At 35.6% G+C, this 14,410-nt stretch overlaps 2 protein-coding genes across 3 annotated transcripts; one reads left to right on the top strand and one right to left on the bottom strand.

The window, feature by feature from the left end:
- Window positions 1–450: 450 nt before the first annotated feature.
- On the bottom strand, window positions 451–1,370 carry LOC5577275 (protein G12). Its single transcript, XM_001656325.2, has 3 exons — window positions 939–1,370; window positions 714–880; window positions 451–652 (listed from the first exon to the last, which is right to left on the bottom strand). Exons 1-3 carry the CDS (start codon window positions 1,300–1,302, stop codon window positions 548–550), a joined length of 636 nt encoding a protein of 211 aa, XP_001656375.1. The 5' UTR covers window positions 1,303–1,370; the 3' UTR covers window positions 451–547.
- A 1,635-nt stretch (window positions 1,371–3,005) lies between these two features.
- On the top strand, window positions 3,006–3,834 carry LOC5577276 (protein G12). 2 transcript variants are annotated; one of them, XM_001656327.2, is made up of 3 exons: window positions 3,006–3,443; window positions 3,507–3,667; window positions 3,729–3,834. In XM_001656327.2, the coding sequence occupies exons 1-3, from the start codon at window positions 3,080–3,082 to the stop codon at window positions 3,831–3,833; spliced, it is 630 nt and encodes a 209-aa protein (XP_001656377.1). In that variant the 5' UTR covers window positions 3,006–3,079; the 3' UTR covers window position 3,834. The 2 variants fall into 2 exon arrangements, with proteins under 2 accessions (XP_001656377.1, XP_021701763.1); XM_021846071.1 differs by having other exon boundaries at window positions 3,501–3,667.
- The last annotated feature ends 10,576 nt before the right edge of the window (window positions 3,835–14,410 follow it).

Raw genomic sequence — 14,410 nt, 5'->3', positions numbered from 1 at the left:
TTCGTCTGAGGGTGCGCCTGGAAATTTGATTCTTGGTAAAAAATTGCCTTCGGCTAGAAATGAATAGGAAACACTGTTTCAACTTTTAACTCTAGATCAACGCCAGTATGTAGCCGAAACGACTGTAATGAAGGGTGTAAAACGAAACTGGTGAACAGATGAACTCAGAATTACTCTATAATTACAATTTGGATATTTGATTTAAGGTATGAGATTCTAAAAAAGCCCACATAGCCATAGCGGTGAACGCGATATACACATGTAAAAACGGCAAACTGGCAAAGAAAACTCTCAGTTTATGACTGTGTAGATGCTCAAAAGTACATTTATCTGAGAAGCAGCTTCTTACTCGGGTGAGACGTTGTTCCAGAAAAATGAAGAAGAATAGCAGTCCAATAGAATTTGATAGATAACCATTTTATCACATAATCTGCTATAAACAAATTGGAATATATGCAAACAAATTCGAAGTGAATCAATTTATTAGAAAATTATACAAAGGAGCAATGTCACAATGTATTGATTTTTTTTCTTTTATAACAGGTTTTTAGTATCCCCATCCGAAGAATCCAGCGACCAGCTCGAAGAACTTGTCAACATCGACTCCATGATCACGCAGCTTCTGGACCAAAGCTTGAGCTTCCTTGGAGTTCTGTTAATTGAAAAGAATATGTCAGTACACATAAATCATAAAATCAACTATCAATCCAAACCTGGTAGAAGTCGACCAACTTCTGGAAATCAGTGCTAGATAGCTTGTCGAAGAACGCCTTGAATTCTGGGCTGGTTTTCAGCTTCTCCTCAAAGAGAGCCTTCAGTTCCTTCAGGGGCAGCAGAGCAAGAGCCTCATCGACGAATCCGCTCAATCCTCCGGTTTTCACTGGAATACATACAAATGTCAATTCTCAAGCATCAAACCTCAACACCAATTATCTTACAGCTCTTAACATCTTGCACCGGCTTGACGTGATTCAGTCCCAAGAAATCGGCAACCTGATTCAGCAGCTCATAAACCTCCAGACCAGCATCCTCCAAGTAGTTCAGCACGTCCTTGACTTCCTTCAGGGCGAACAGCTGATCCCAAACGGCGGCGAACTCCTTACCGTGCAGATAGGCAAACGCTTCCTGGAATTCCTTGTCAGTGGTGAAGTAGCGTACGACCAGATCGGTGAGTTTGTCCACCGGCAGTAGGTTGACGAAATCTTGGAAGTCATCCTTGAGGCTTTTGGGTGACGCTTCAACAGGGATGTAGGAAGCGGTAGCGATTGCCACCAGGGCGGTGAGAACGAAAACGGCCTTCATAGTGGATCGAATGCGGTTCAGTGAGTGCTGATTCAGGTTGGTTGAAAACTAAACTGATGATTGAGCTGTCGATTGATGGTAGTATTTATAGTGCTATGATACAAGTGCTCAATGTTTTCAACAAGCACTTGAGCTCGGGGACGGGAAGAAGTAGCTGAATAAGTGATACTTGATAACGAAAAGGAAAGGTTAATGTCTCATCATATTTAGCTTATTTATGGTCTAGGATAATTTTTGAAAATACGAGGTTTCATATAGTGTGTAAACTGCTGGAGTTTATCGGCAGTGTAGTCTTCGTTTGATGCGTTAACTTAATCTAATCAGCGTTGGAAGTTCTTCGTGGTCTAATTTTAATTGAGTCCCGGAAATGTCCGATCTATTAATCCCAAAAGGATCTAAGATCTCAGTTGGTGTGGAAGGATAACAATTTTGACATTCATCATCACTACTCGAAACCAGAACTATGATCAATTCTCAAAGCAATTCCAGAAAAATTTTATTTTTGGTAGGGGATAGTGGTAATGTCCGTGACTTCAAAGCTTTTCGAAACATAAATTTCCTTTTAGGCATTGATTATTATCATGCCTATCAGACGAAACATGGTCGGAAAAATTGTAGCTGTGACAAAGCAACTGAGGAAGTTTTCATAGATCACTAAACGGAGAAGCAGCCTATGTAAAAAACGGAGAGGCAACGCCATGAATAGGGACAAAATATTAGAAGAATATCTAGATCACTCAGGGAATCTAGAGAGAAATTTTTGGGACGAAGCTTGAAGGGAAATTTGGAAGTAATTTTAAAGAAATTCCTGAAAGAGCTCATAAGTAAATACTAGGAGATAATAATTGGCTTGTTTAGGGGTATCCTGTTTTTTACATATTCTGATTCTACGTTAAAAACTGAGCCAGAATCCAAAGTTTCATAATTTTCCGTGCCCTGGAACTATTTTTAAAACACGTTTGAATTTCGTATGGAAATCGCGTTTGAATCACCTCTCGGCAAATTTTACTCCGGGACGAACTGTCATTATGTAAATGGAAATGTCATTGAGTCGACGGAATTAAATCTATTTTAATCATTTACTTCATCAAAATTAAGATATTAAAGCGCAATAAAATCGTGTTACACTTGGAAAACTGTGCTCTTTCGATCAAGCTACGAAAAACTGCGAATTTTTTATCACTAAACAACCCAATTGTTGACCGTCTAAAGAAATATTTCAGATTTTTTTTTTAGAAATGATAAAGCAAAACTGATAGTATAAATTATACTCAAAATCAAAAATGGATTGTTGTTGATTACAAAGCTACTTTCAAAATCATATTCAGCGTCGAATCATCGAAATTCCACTGACAAATAAACACTTATGAGAATCATGTAACCTACTGTTATAAAGGATTGTAGAAAATATTTTTCGAGCTGTTGTGGTTTCGACGTTTTATTTTTCTAGCTTTGGTCTTTCAAACATTTGTCCCAAAATGCATTAAATATTTATACAAATCATTGTATTCATATATGTCTATTTCATTTCCTTTCAAAGATAAGGGTCATCTCTTATAATAAACAGCTGTTAAGGTCAAACTTCCCAGCTACTCTCAAATTATTATTAAGAACTGACACCTAATCGTCTCAAGTGCTTGTTGAAACAAATGAACGTCAATGAGTATCAGTGCACTATAAATACTGCCATCAATCGATAGCTCAATCGATAGCTCAATCATCAGTTTCACTTTGAACCAACCTGAATCAGCACTCACCGAACCGCATCCATTCCACTATGAAGGTCGTTTTCGTTCTCACCGCCCTGGTAGCAATCGCAACCGCTTCCTACATCCCTGCTAAAGCACCATCCAGAAGCCTCAAGGATGACTTCCAAGATTTCGTCAACCTGCTGCCGGTGGACAAACTCACCGATCTGGTCGTACGCTACTTCACCACTGACAAGGAATTCCAGGAAGCGTTTGCCTATCTGCAGGGTAAGGAATTCGCCGCCGTTTGGGATCAGCTGTTTGCCCTGAACGAGGTTAAGGACGTGCTGAACTACTTGGAGGATGCTGGTCTGGAGGTTTATGAGCTGCTGAATCAGGTTGCCGATTTCCTGGGACTGAATCACGTCAAGCCGACGAAAGGAGTTAAGAGCTGTATGATTAATGGTGTTGAGGTTTGATGCTTGAGAATTGACATTTTGTGTATTTCAGTGAAAGCCGGAGGATTGAGCGGATTCGTTGATGAGGCTCTTGCTCTGCTGCCCCTGAAGGAACTGAAGGCTCTCTTTGAGGAGAAGCTGAAGACCAGTCCGGAATTCAAAGCATTCTTCGACAAACTGTCTAGCACTGATTTCCAGAAGTTGGTCGATTTCTACCAGGTTTGGATTGATAGTTGATTTTATGACTAATGTGGACTAAAAACCCCTTTTCAATCCACAGAACTCCAAGGAAGCTCAAGCTTTGGTCCAGAAGCTGCGTGATCATGGAGTCGATGTTGACAAGTTCTTCGAACTGGTTGCTGGATTCTTCGGATGGGGCTTCTAAGTGAGAGTTTGTTTATTGTTGGAATGTGATGTTAATTATTCAATAAAATTTTATATTAGCTGAACAATTAAAAAAAATGTGTCCTATCCAAAATACATATCACATAAATTTTGAAATAAAATCTCCTTTTCCACAACAAGCAACTTAATAAATTTGGGATATTGATATTTAGTCTTTATTCACACATTTTGATCTGTGTTTTAAAATGCATTGAAAATCATATTCAACATCATATATTGAAATAACTATCCTCGCCAAATACGTTAGTCATTTCCTAAGCCAAGGCATATTAGTAAAAGTAAAGATCATAGTTTCCTAAATCAAATTCGTCGCCTTCGCGAGCTCATAAATGGCTTACTTCTAAGTGTCTGACCGAGTAGTTTGTACCTTGGCCGTTCGCTTGCAAGCAAACTTTTTTATTGCCTTGCGCTTATTCCAGAGGAATGATCCAATCGATTAAAGTGTGAAAGAAAAGGGGGGGGGGGGCAAGTTAAAATATATGGAGATATACTAAGACGAATTATTGAAAGAATCACTGAAGAGTTTTTTGGAAGAGTTTTTGGAAATATTTTTACAAAAAAAAAATCTTGAATTGTTGGAGGACCTTCGTGTGAATTTTCTATATGAATCTCTGGAGAAACTTCTGAAGAAATCGCGGAACATTCTGAAGGGTAAATTTGAAGGAATTTATGGAGTGAAATCAAGAAAACAATTGAATAACAGGATGATTTTTAAGAAAATTTCTAGAAACAATCCCTTGAAGAATTCCTGTTGAGAGACCGGAGCAATCTCTTCAAAAACTGTGAGAAGTTAAGCAAAATCGCTTTATTTTTTTATGAATATCAATAAAAAATCTTAGAGAAGCCCATGTACTAACCCTTTTTAATTTGACTATAAAAAATTCAGATAGAATAACATGTCGCAAAAATCTCTAAAAAAAAACACCTGCACCACACCGCTGAAGCCATTGATGAATCTTCGTAGGAGTTCCTCAAATGATATCTTGGAAAACTCCTGAATGAATCCCAAAAGTTAAAATAGTAAAAACTTCCATTTGAAACTTCCTGCGGAAATCGGAGGGAGAACTTCTGGATGTATTTATGATAGATCCCCTGTAAGAAATACTACCGTCGATAGGGGTGACAATGCACATTGGTCCACGGAAGGAACTTAAGTGAAATAAATTAATAACTTGAAAAATATAAGAGATAGGGTTTTGGTGTCTTCTGAACATTTGTTTGTCTGGTCAAGGCGCGTTATATGCAAAAGTGTCCTAAGCGCCAAATTTCATAGCATTCGAAATTCGCTCTCAAACTTTTTTATTTCAAAAGATAGCGCGACAAAATGTTCTACAATATTAAAGATTATAGAAAATATGAAAACTTTGTAGAAAATCATTTTTTTCTATATCTGATAGTTTAAGAGATATAGGTCACTTTAGAACTTTATGGTCAAAAATCGGGTTTTACTTCAATACTAACGAAAACATCAATTTTTCAGGCCTACTATGTTCTGAAGAGTTTTAGATATGAGCAAAATACACATTTTCTCTGAAGACGTCATACCTCTAAAATTTTCATATGAAAAGATATAAGCGTTTTTGTAGTTTTTTCACCCACCTTTCCAAGCGTAACATTTCAAAATGGCTCAAGTGAAATCCAAAATTTTCCCGTTACTTGAATAAGCATATCTTAAAGTGTATTTTAAGAAAATTTGGTGATAGTATATTTTGATTTTCTCTAATAAATGAGTTTTGAATTATCCCTTAATTTTACTTAGAAAACAGATTTTTCAACTTCTTTAGATTCTTATTCAATTACAGTCGAACATTTTTTAATACATAAATAAATACTGAATCATTCTTGGGATGAACAAGTAGTTTAGTATTAGTATTTTTATTCATATCGTTAATAATTACATAAATATCATCAAAATCTCAAACATATTAAAAACTACTTATTTTCGATACCTTTTCAAGTTCATATATAACCTTTACTAATCCCTCATTTAAGGTGATTATAGAACGAAGTCACACCTCAAATTTTCAAGAGCACAAGACTTGAGAGCCAAACAGCACTCCACTCCAGCAAGAAAGTAATTTGATTGATTTTCAACGCGAACTGCTGTCAGATTCTCCTGTCTTGTGCACTTGAAAATTCGAAGTTTGGCTTTTAATAAGTAGCATTTAATTCCACTAGAGTTTGACAGATACGCGTATTTCGACCTCAACTGCCGTCTTCAGTGTCGTGTACTAGACTCGACTAGTCTAATTAAATAGAATACTACTAAATTCGGTTTTTTATCTATTTAACTAAACAGCTCGAAGATTTATAATCATTTTAATATTAACTTTCGAATATGACTGATACAAGCAAATAATAATAGATTTTGAATATTTTTGAGCTTATATGATTGAAAAGTGAAATAAAAATTTTAAAACTCACATTTTATTTTCTTTACCAATAAATAATTTATAAAACGTGACATCATAAGTGTGGTTTAAGTGCATGTTTGCGAAATTAAGTGCGGGATAATGACGTTTAGTGTATAAACTGTATTTATCCAAAATGAAAAGAAGCAGTTTTATTTATGGTTCCACTCATATGTATAAGAGAAGTGGGAGAGGATCAAAATAGCAATTTATATTCTAGAATATACATTTTGACACCATTCAGCCAAAAAAGTTTAAGACTGACGATGTTGATTGAAATCACGATTATTCAAGTAGAATATTTTTTAACTTCAAATTTATAGGCAGCGGCACGATACTTACAAATCAGTAATTTATTGATAAATGATCGTGATTATACAAATTATTGCGTACTTCCCCGTCGTACGGTGGACGGTCACACAATTTGCAGGGTGTAGAAAAGTGTGACATAATTACACGTCCGCATCAGATCATTCCGATTCATTCACTGCACTTGTTACATTGCATTACAAGGAATAAGTGCACCGAATACATCATAAGGATTAGATGACACACACGGTATGGGACGATTCAAATATGACGTCCATCGTTTTTCGGGATTTCCGGACCCCCCTCCGTCCGCTGTCACGTTTTTTCAATACCTTATGCCTGCACTGTTACACTTTCATAGATCCCCTCCATCTCCCCAATTGATGGACGTCATTTTTGGATGACCCTTTTGCTATCACACTTTGAAGGAGCGTGCATATGCAATATGCATAATTTGGACCGCATTTGTGGCGTTACCATGAAACTTAGTGTAAACAGAATTCTATAATGAAAAGTCAAGGTTATTAAAAGGCCGAACTTTTCTGTAAAGTTAAATTATTACCGATATTTATAAAAAATTGGCATGATAAACATCTACAATATTCTTGTTTGCGCCTAAAATAATTCATTTTTTATGAATATATTATAAAATATTCTACTGTAATTGCATAAGTATCACCAGACGTTAGAAAAAAAATCTGTTTTCTAAGTAAAATTGAGGAATAATTCAAAACGCATTTATTTGAGAAAATCAAAATGTACTATCACCGAAGTTTCTTAAAATACACTTGAAGATATGCTAATTCAAGTAACGGGAAAAGTTTTTGATTGCACTTGCGCTATTTTGAAATGTTACGCTTGGAAAAGTGGGTAAAAAAACTGCAAAAACGCTTATATCTTTTCATATGAAAATTTTAGAGGTATGACGTCTTCAGAGAAAATGTGTATTTTGCTCATATCTAAAACTCTTCAGAACATAGTAGGCTTGAAAAATTGATATTTTCGTTAGTATTGAGGAAAAACCGATTTTTGACCAAAAAGTTCTAAAGTGACCTAGGGTAGGTGTACCAGTTATGGCCATAGTGGTTCCCTATTTCGCCATACGTTATATCTTGAATGCCTTCACATTTTGAAATTTTGTTTGTGTTTTAGCAGTAAGATAAAGGATAAATCTTGATGTTAAAACATTCAGAAAGATTAAAAATGTAAAAGTTATCCATATTTTGCATATGGCCAAATAGGGAACCACTATGGCCATAACTGGTACACTTTCCCTATATCTCTAAAACTATCAGATATAGAAAAAAATGATGTTCTACGAAGTTTTCATATTTTCTATAATCTTTAATATTGTAGAACATTTTGTTGTGCTATCTTTTGAAATAAAAAAGTTTGAGAGCGAATTTCGAAAGCTATGAAATTTGGCGCTTAGACAAACAAATGTTCAGAAGACACCAAAACTCTATCTCTTATATTTTTCAAGTTATTAATTTATTCCACTTAATTTCGTTCCGTGGACCAATGTGCAATGGGTCTAGGGGGTGAGATTGGATCAAAACGGAAAAATATGACTTATGAAATATGTCAGCTAATATATTACTAAAATTAATAATTCATATGATAGGGCGATTCTACCCCATTACCCCGAATGCCATTTCCCCGATTGCCATCACCCTGAATTCCATTACCCCGAATCTACCATCACCCCACCCCGAATGCTATTTCCTCGAATTTACAATTATCTTGACATGATGATATTGATGACATTTCTCCACGATATTGGAATTCGGGGTGATGGGTCGTTCGGGGTTTTGGAATTCGGGGTAATGGGGTAGAAATAAATAAACTTGTATGTTGAAAATAAAGAGAATTTACAACATCATTTTTTTCCTGCAAAAAATATCACGCATGCACTTTAACCTCTACTGTTCACGGTATGTCTGAACCAGACGATTATAAAAATCGAATGTACACCGAATGTACATTCTTGCCAGAGATCAGTATTCGGTCATTTTCATAATCGGAAGGTTTTAAAATATTCTATCGGTGACATTTTTTACATACATTTTGTATGGGCTGGAATGCGTCGAAAAACGTGGTTTTCATGAGTTTTAGTATGAAAAATAGCTAAAGAGTGGAAAAAATTAAAATTTCGCCGATGGAATATTTCAAAACCTTCCGATTATGAAAATATAACCCAAATACTGAACTCCAGTGAGAAAAAACCCGATGTACATTCAATTTTTATAATCGTCTGGTTCAGACATAGCGTGCTGTTATATTAGTAGACGGTTTAAAGTCTTTTCAAAACACTTCACCCGTATTTTCAGGAATCTATTTGATTTTTCCACAAAAAAATTTATTTTTTCGGTACGGTGTCTAAAAAACTAAAAATGGGGGTGATGTTGGGTCAAGCAAGAACTATTTTGAATGCAATCACAAGTCTAAGTTGTCGTTTTTCGGTGCCGTGCGTACTCTTTCCTCATAAGTATGTGTTCATTCTTTCTAAATACAGCATCGCTGATATCTCAAACAAGTCTACTTGAGGATTACGTGCATTGAACAACAATGCAACGCATTTTGAGAATTTTTCGAACCAGCAACTGTATATCGTGTGCAGCAACATCATAAAATTTCATCAAATGGATTTTTTTTTCAAATCTAATTTTTTATTTGTATTTTCATTAGAAACATCTCACGGAAGAACAAATGAGTTGGATCGCTGAAATACCGGGATTATGACGTCAACAACTGCCTGAAATGTATTGATCGTGGAATATCGCACCGAAATTTAACTATTTGCGAAGGATTGAAATAATCACTGCTTCAGCACACATTTGGGGAATCTAAATAGGCTTCATGATAATGGGGAGAGACTTTGAAGCAATTTGAAGAAAAAAAAAATATGAATATGTATGTAAACCTAACGATAAATGCTCATAGCTCTTCAATTTCTTTGGTATAATTGTACTTTCAAGTGGGTTTATCATACTTCTGAAACATCCTAGATGACCTTTCCGTTTTGTTTGCATCGTATTTCATCAATATTTTTCAGCCAACGACGGTAGTGAAAGTTTTGAAGAAAAATATTTGGAAAGTTCTGGAACTCGTTACGCTGGATACGAGTTCCAGAACTCGTCAAAGAGTTACATACGTGAAAAATGTCGCCATTAGCCGTATGCTTGTGGCTGGTACCCGAAAACGCAGAAACCGGTACAGGGCAGCAAGAGCCGAAGAAAAACGAATCCAATGTAGAAAAAAGGCCGCACGAAAAATGTGTGGTAGATGAAGCTCAAGATAGCATGAATCGGAACGATATGCGGTGATTTTATGCAACGCTAAATAGCGCGCGGTACAATACCATAACAGTGCCCGTCATGTGAGAGAACAAAGAGAAGCCCACTGGCTGGTTGGATGGCCTCATACGACAAATCTACATGGAGGAATACAGATTTGAGTGGGTCAGTTACAGAGGAATTACCCTGCTGAATTCGGCATACAAAGTATTGTCGCGCATCATGTTTAATAGGCTGACACCGCTCGAAGAGTCCTTCGTAAGCGAATACCAAGCTGGTTTTAATGAGGGCTGCTCGACAATGGACCAGGTGTTTACCTTGCAAACGAATTAAGATAAATTATGTTAGTAAAACATGCAGACTCACCATCTGTTTATTGACATAAAAGCGACGTACAATTCAATGAAATTAAATGAGCTGTGGCAGATAAGATCGGACATGGTTTTCCGGCGATACTAATTAGGCTGTGTAACATAGTGGCCTGGTCACTTTGTGCGAATACACTGCCGAACAAGTTTTTGTCTCAAGCAACAAAATACCGCTATTTAATAAATTAAGGGTTGCTAAATACATTGTCGTTTTCGAAAATATTATAGCACGTCTTGTTTTGGAGATATTGACTGTTGAAAATGCAAAATTTGACTATTTCAGCCAACTTGCATGCAAGTTTGTCAGCTTGTATGGCAATTTATTCGCTTAATTTGCTACAGAATTTAAAGTTCATGTGTTTAACAATCATTATCTACAAAGTTCATCATATTTTCGATGCTCAAAAATTATATTTTGTTAGATTCGAAAATTATTGTAGTTTCCCATATAAGATAATTGAAGAATTTTGTATAGAGACTGCAAGAATTTCGGAAAAATCGACTGAATCTAGATTGATTCGTGAAATTTCAACCAAATTATATCTAAAATGAAATTTAAAATCATATTTTGCATGTTTGGTGGATTACATCGCCAAAAAGTTCGATAAATTATACTTTAAATTTCATGTAAACATCTATGAAAACAGTGTTTAACACAACTTTGACGACCTGTAGCTTAGCATTGAGACGTGCAGGAATATTTCTGAGAACGGCATCGGAGACATCAACCCCAAATCTACTAGAGACACATAATTTGATCCTTGAGACACGCAAAAATGTAATTTTTGTTACGCTGTGATATCGGAAGAAAGAGTAGTGAAATAGTATGAAGCAGGGAAGCAGGTAGAAGCAGGTGACTTCGTTGAAGACCACGAATACGCTGGCTGTACGCAGTGCAAGAGGACCTGGTGACCCCAAACGTTCGGGCAACCAGCCAACACCGGCAAAGATGGAACTCTATAATAGACCCAGCAAAGGCGTGACGCCACGGTAGCGTAGTTACAAGATAATGTACAAGGTAGGTAGAAGAAAGGTTTCTTCATCATAGTCGATCAGAGGATTGAGGATTCTACAATTAGATAACACTAATTAGTCATAACAGCCAAGCATCTTCTACGCCCCCACCTTTTACGCTGGAAATTTCAACTTACGCTTCTACGCAAACCAATGATACATGGGTATTTCTGGAACGGGACCGATAAGAAGATGCCAGGAAACGATGTCTGATGCCATTTTGGAATCCGGTTTGTAAAATTCACTGGCAACCCACTAAATATAACTGTTTTTTTAACGGAACCGATGAATATTGTTTCAAGTGATTTTCACAAACCGGAAGTCGCTATCTTGGATTTCAAAATGATGTTGAATATCGATTGCCAGCATCTACCCATCGATCCCGTCTCGTAAATATCCATATTGCATGGGTTTCAAGTAATTTACCCCAAACCAAAAATCACCATCTTAGAATCCAAAATGGCGCCAGACTATGGTTTCCGTAATCCCTATAGAAACCCTTGAGAAGAAATACGGATAAACTCTGAATTTTCCTTCTAAGAGGCGTTAGTAAGTTTCCATAATTTTGAATATTTGCATCTCAAAACTCTGAATAAGTGATAGATAAGTGTCATTGAGACTAAATGCTGCCCTATAGACACCTGTCTAGTTGCTAACTGGTTGACGCTAGTCAATATTCACTATTTTAAACATGTGTAGCCCATTAATCTGAATAGATAGCAACGAGACATCTTCGGCAAAGTTGATCAGAAAAAGCAGAGAGTCTATAAGACATTCGTTTTAGCTGTCAAGTTACTCGCAAGTTGGCGATATTAGCGTTCACTATGTTTAAAACCTAAAATTCAAAATTCTGGACAAATAAACGAGAGGTGTCTGTGACAAAGTCGATTGCCATTATTTTATATGTCTCATGTCTAACAGGTAAAAAATACTCCTTCGGCAAAATAGAGCAAAAAAAAATAACTACGGTAAACGCTCGGATGTTTCTAAAGTTACTCGGTAGGTGATAATTATGATGTTTTATATGAACCTTATAGAGGAAAATCTGGAAAATATGATGCGGTGGCGTAGCCAGAAATTTGTTCTAGGAACAGTAGTGGTCTTTACAAAAAAATAAAATTTTTGATCAACATACACAAAAGAACACTTTTTCAACCCCCCCCCCCTTTTCTTATATACGTTCAAAACTGCAAAACCATTCGTATTGCATATTGTAATACCAAATTACCTAAGATTTATGCATAAAAATTGAAAAACAAGAACATCAAAAAACAAATTCCAGATAATCGAGTCTAAAATTCCGGATAATCGAATCCCGGATAATCGGGTCTCCGTATAATCGAGTCCGACCAGTATATTATTTGGCGTTTTTGTTGTTTCAGAAGGGGTTATTCACAAATTACGTAACTTTAAAAATATATTTTTTCTAATTGACATTGTTATCAAACTGGGCTGAAAGCACAAATTTTGTTTATATTTGATCGAGTTTGATCAAAATGTGTATGAATAGTGATTAAATATATTTTAAATAAACTTTGTATGAAAAATATCGTCAAAATATATGTAAAATATTGAATTATTCAAATAGCTCTAACTTGCAAATCAGCAAATTTCTGCAAAAATTTTAAAGGTTTTCGAAGATCTAAGGATGCTTCTTGATGTGCAATATTCGAAATGGCGGCGACATGACGCGACAAGGGTTGTTTTACATGTTCAAAATCATCAAAATTACTAAAGTGTCATATTATTAGTATTAAAACTTCAACCAAATATATATTTTCCATCCTCATGCTCGTGAAAAGTGTTGAACCATAAGCTTTCAGATAGTGGGTAACTTTGGGGAAATATTGCATTCCTAAATTATAAATGTTGTGCTTTATTTTTTTGTTACATTTTTCAATATTTTGAGCTCAGCCGGTTTGCCGTCATAAAAGTCATAGAAAATTAAATTTTAGTTCAATTTCAATTAAGGATCATAATAATATGACACATAAGGTATATTTTAAAATTAAAAATATCATAAAAATCTCAAACAAGTTTTTGGTAGTTTTGGCCGCCCCTTTATATGGAGCCCGACCATTGTGCATTGGGTCGAAAATTTGGTCGAATAGGGATTTTTCAAATTATTGTCATTGTCAGAGTGACATTTTGATGTTAATACACAAAAGGGGAGTGTAAATGTGGTACATGCTATTACTGGAGGTTTCCTATGCTAGAATAATATGATAGAGTGCAAAAAATCTGCTTTGGTTTTCTGGTGAAGTTTATTAAACAAACTTCAAGCTTTCAATATTATGACATGTTTGCCCTAGGAATGAATTTGACTGAAAGTCACAATGAACTGATTCACTATGAGTAAGAAAATGTATCCTATATGCACTTTTTATTCCCTTAGATGAAATTTGTGAGAGCTCTCCCAATGGCATGGTTATCAAAACTGGCCTATTCTAAAAAAAAAACTAGACTATTCTGCATATAAAGTGATTCGAGCTAACCAAGTTTTTCTATGCTCAACCGTATATAATCTGGTGCCCGAATTCCAAATTGTTATCTACGGTCGTACGCTTCAAAACTTTATCTATATAAATAAAAATGGAGTGGTGTTTGTATGTCACGAAATAACTTGAGAACGGATGAACGGAGTGGCGTCAGTTTTTCACAGTTGCACACGGCAAGGGATGCGACGTGTTCGTGTGAGAAGAAAGTTTGGGATAGTCTCCGGAATAATCGAGAAAACCGAGGAAGACTAATGTGTCATTTTGTATGGGGGATTACATGACGTTTTACAACAGCCTACTTGATGGCATGACGAAGTTTGCCGGGACCACTAGTACTAAATAAAGATCAGCAATAATGTATGAAAAACGATTACATTTTGAAAGAAAAATATATCCAACAATGCGTAATATTTCAATTCCTGAGCAAGGAAAATATTCAGGAGGAATTTTTCCAAAGAATGATAATATTTTGAAAGAATAACATATTCAACAGATTCCAACGTTGAGTAATAGATAGAGTACTATTACGATAAAACAACAATTAAAGAATAATAATTTTTCACTGACACAATTACCTTTGAAATTGTACAAAATTTTGTAAAACAAAACGTCTCGTCTTCCAATCCAAACACGACTAGAAAATAAAAACATTGACAAGAAT

This window comes from Aedes aegypti, chromosome 2 (assembly GCF_002204515.2).
Source record: "Aedes aegypti strain LVP_AGWG chromosome 2, AaegL5.0 Primary Assembly, whole genome shotgun sequence".
NCBI classification, from domain to species: Eukaryota; Metazoa; Arthropoda; class Insecta; order Diptera; family Culicidae; genus Aedes; species Aedes aegypti.
This window is presented reverse-complemented; position numbering and strand designations above follow the sequence as displayed.

What these genes read in the sequence shown, in the direction of transcription:
- LOC5577276 (XM_021846071.1), top strand. Translation starts at nt 3,080, where the DNA reads ATGAAGGTCGTTTTCGTTCTCACCGCCCTGGTAGCAATCGCAACCGCT. An exon ending in GACGAAAGGAGTTAAGAGCT is followed by an intron (nt 3,444 to 3,500) that starts GTATGATTAATG and finishes TGTGTATTTCAG; the next exon opens with TGAAAGCCGGAGGATTGAGC. An exon ending in AGTTGGTCGATTTCTACCAG is followed by an intron (nt 3,668 to 3,728) that starts GTTTGGATTGAT and finishes TTCAATCCACAG; the next exon opens with AACTCCAAGGAAGCTCAAGC.
- LOC5577275 (XM_001656325.2), bottom strand. Translation starts at nt 1,302, where the DNA reads ATGAAGGCCGTTTTCGTTCTCACCGCCCTGGTGGCAATCGCTACCGCT. An exon ending in GGTGCAAGATGTTAAGAGCT is followed by an intron (nt 881 to 938) that starts GTAAGATAATTG and finishes TATGTATTCCAG; the next exon opens with TGAAAACCGGAGGATTGAGC. An exon ending in AGTTGGTCGACTTCTACCAG is followed by an intron (nt 653 to 713) that starts GTTTGGATTGAT and finishes TTCAATTAACAG; the next exon opens with AACTCCAAGGAAGCTCAAGC.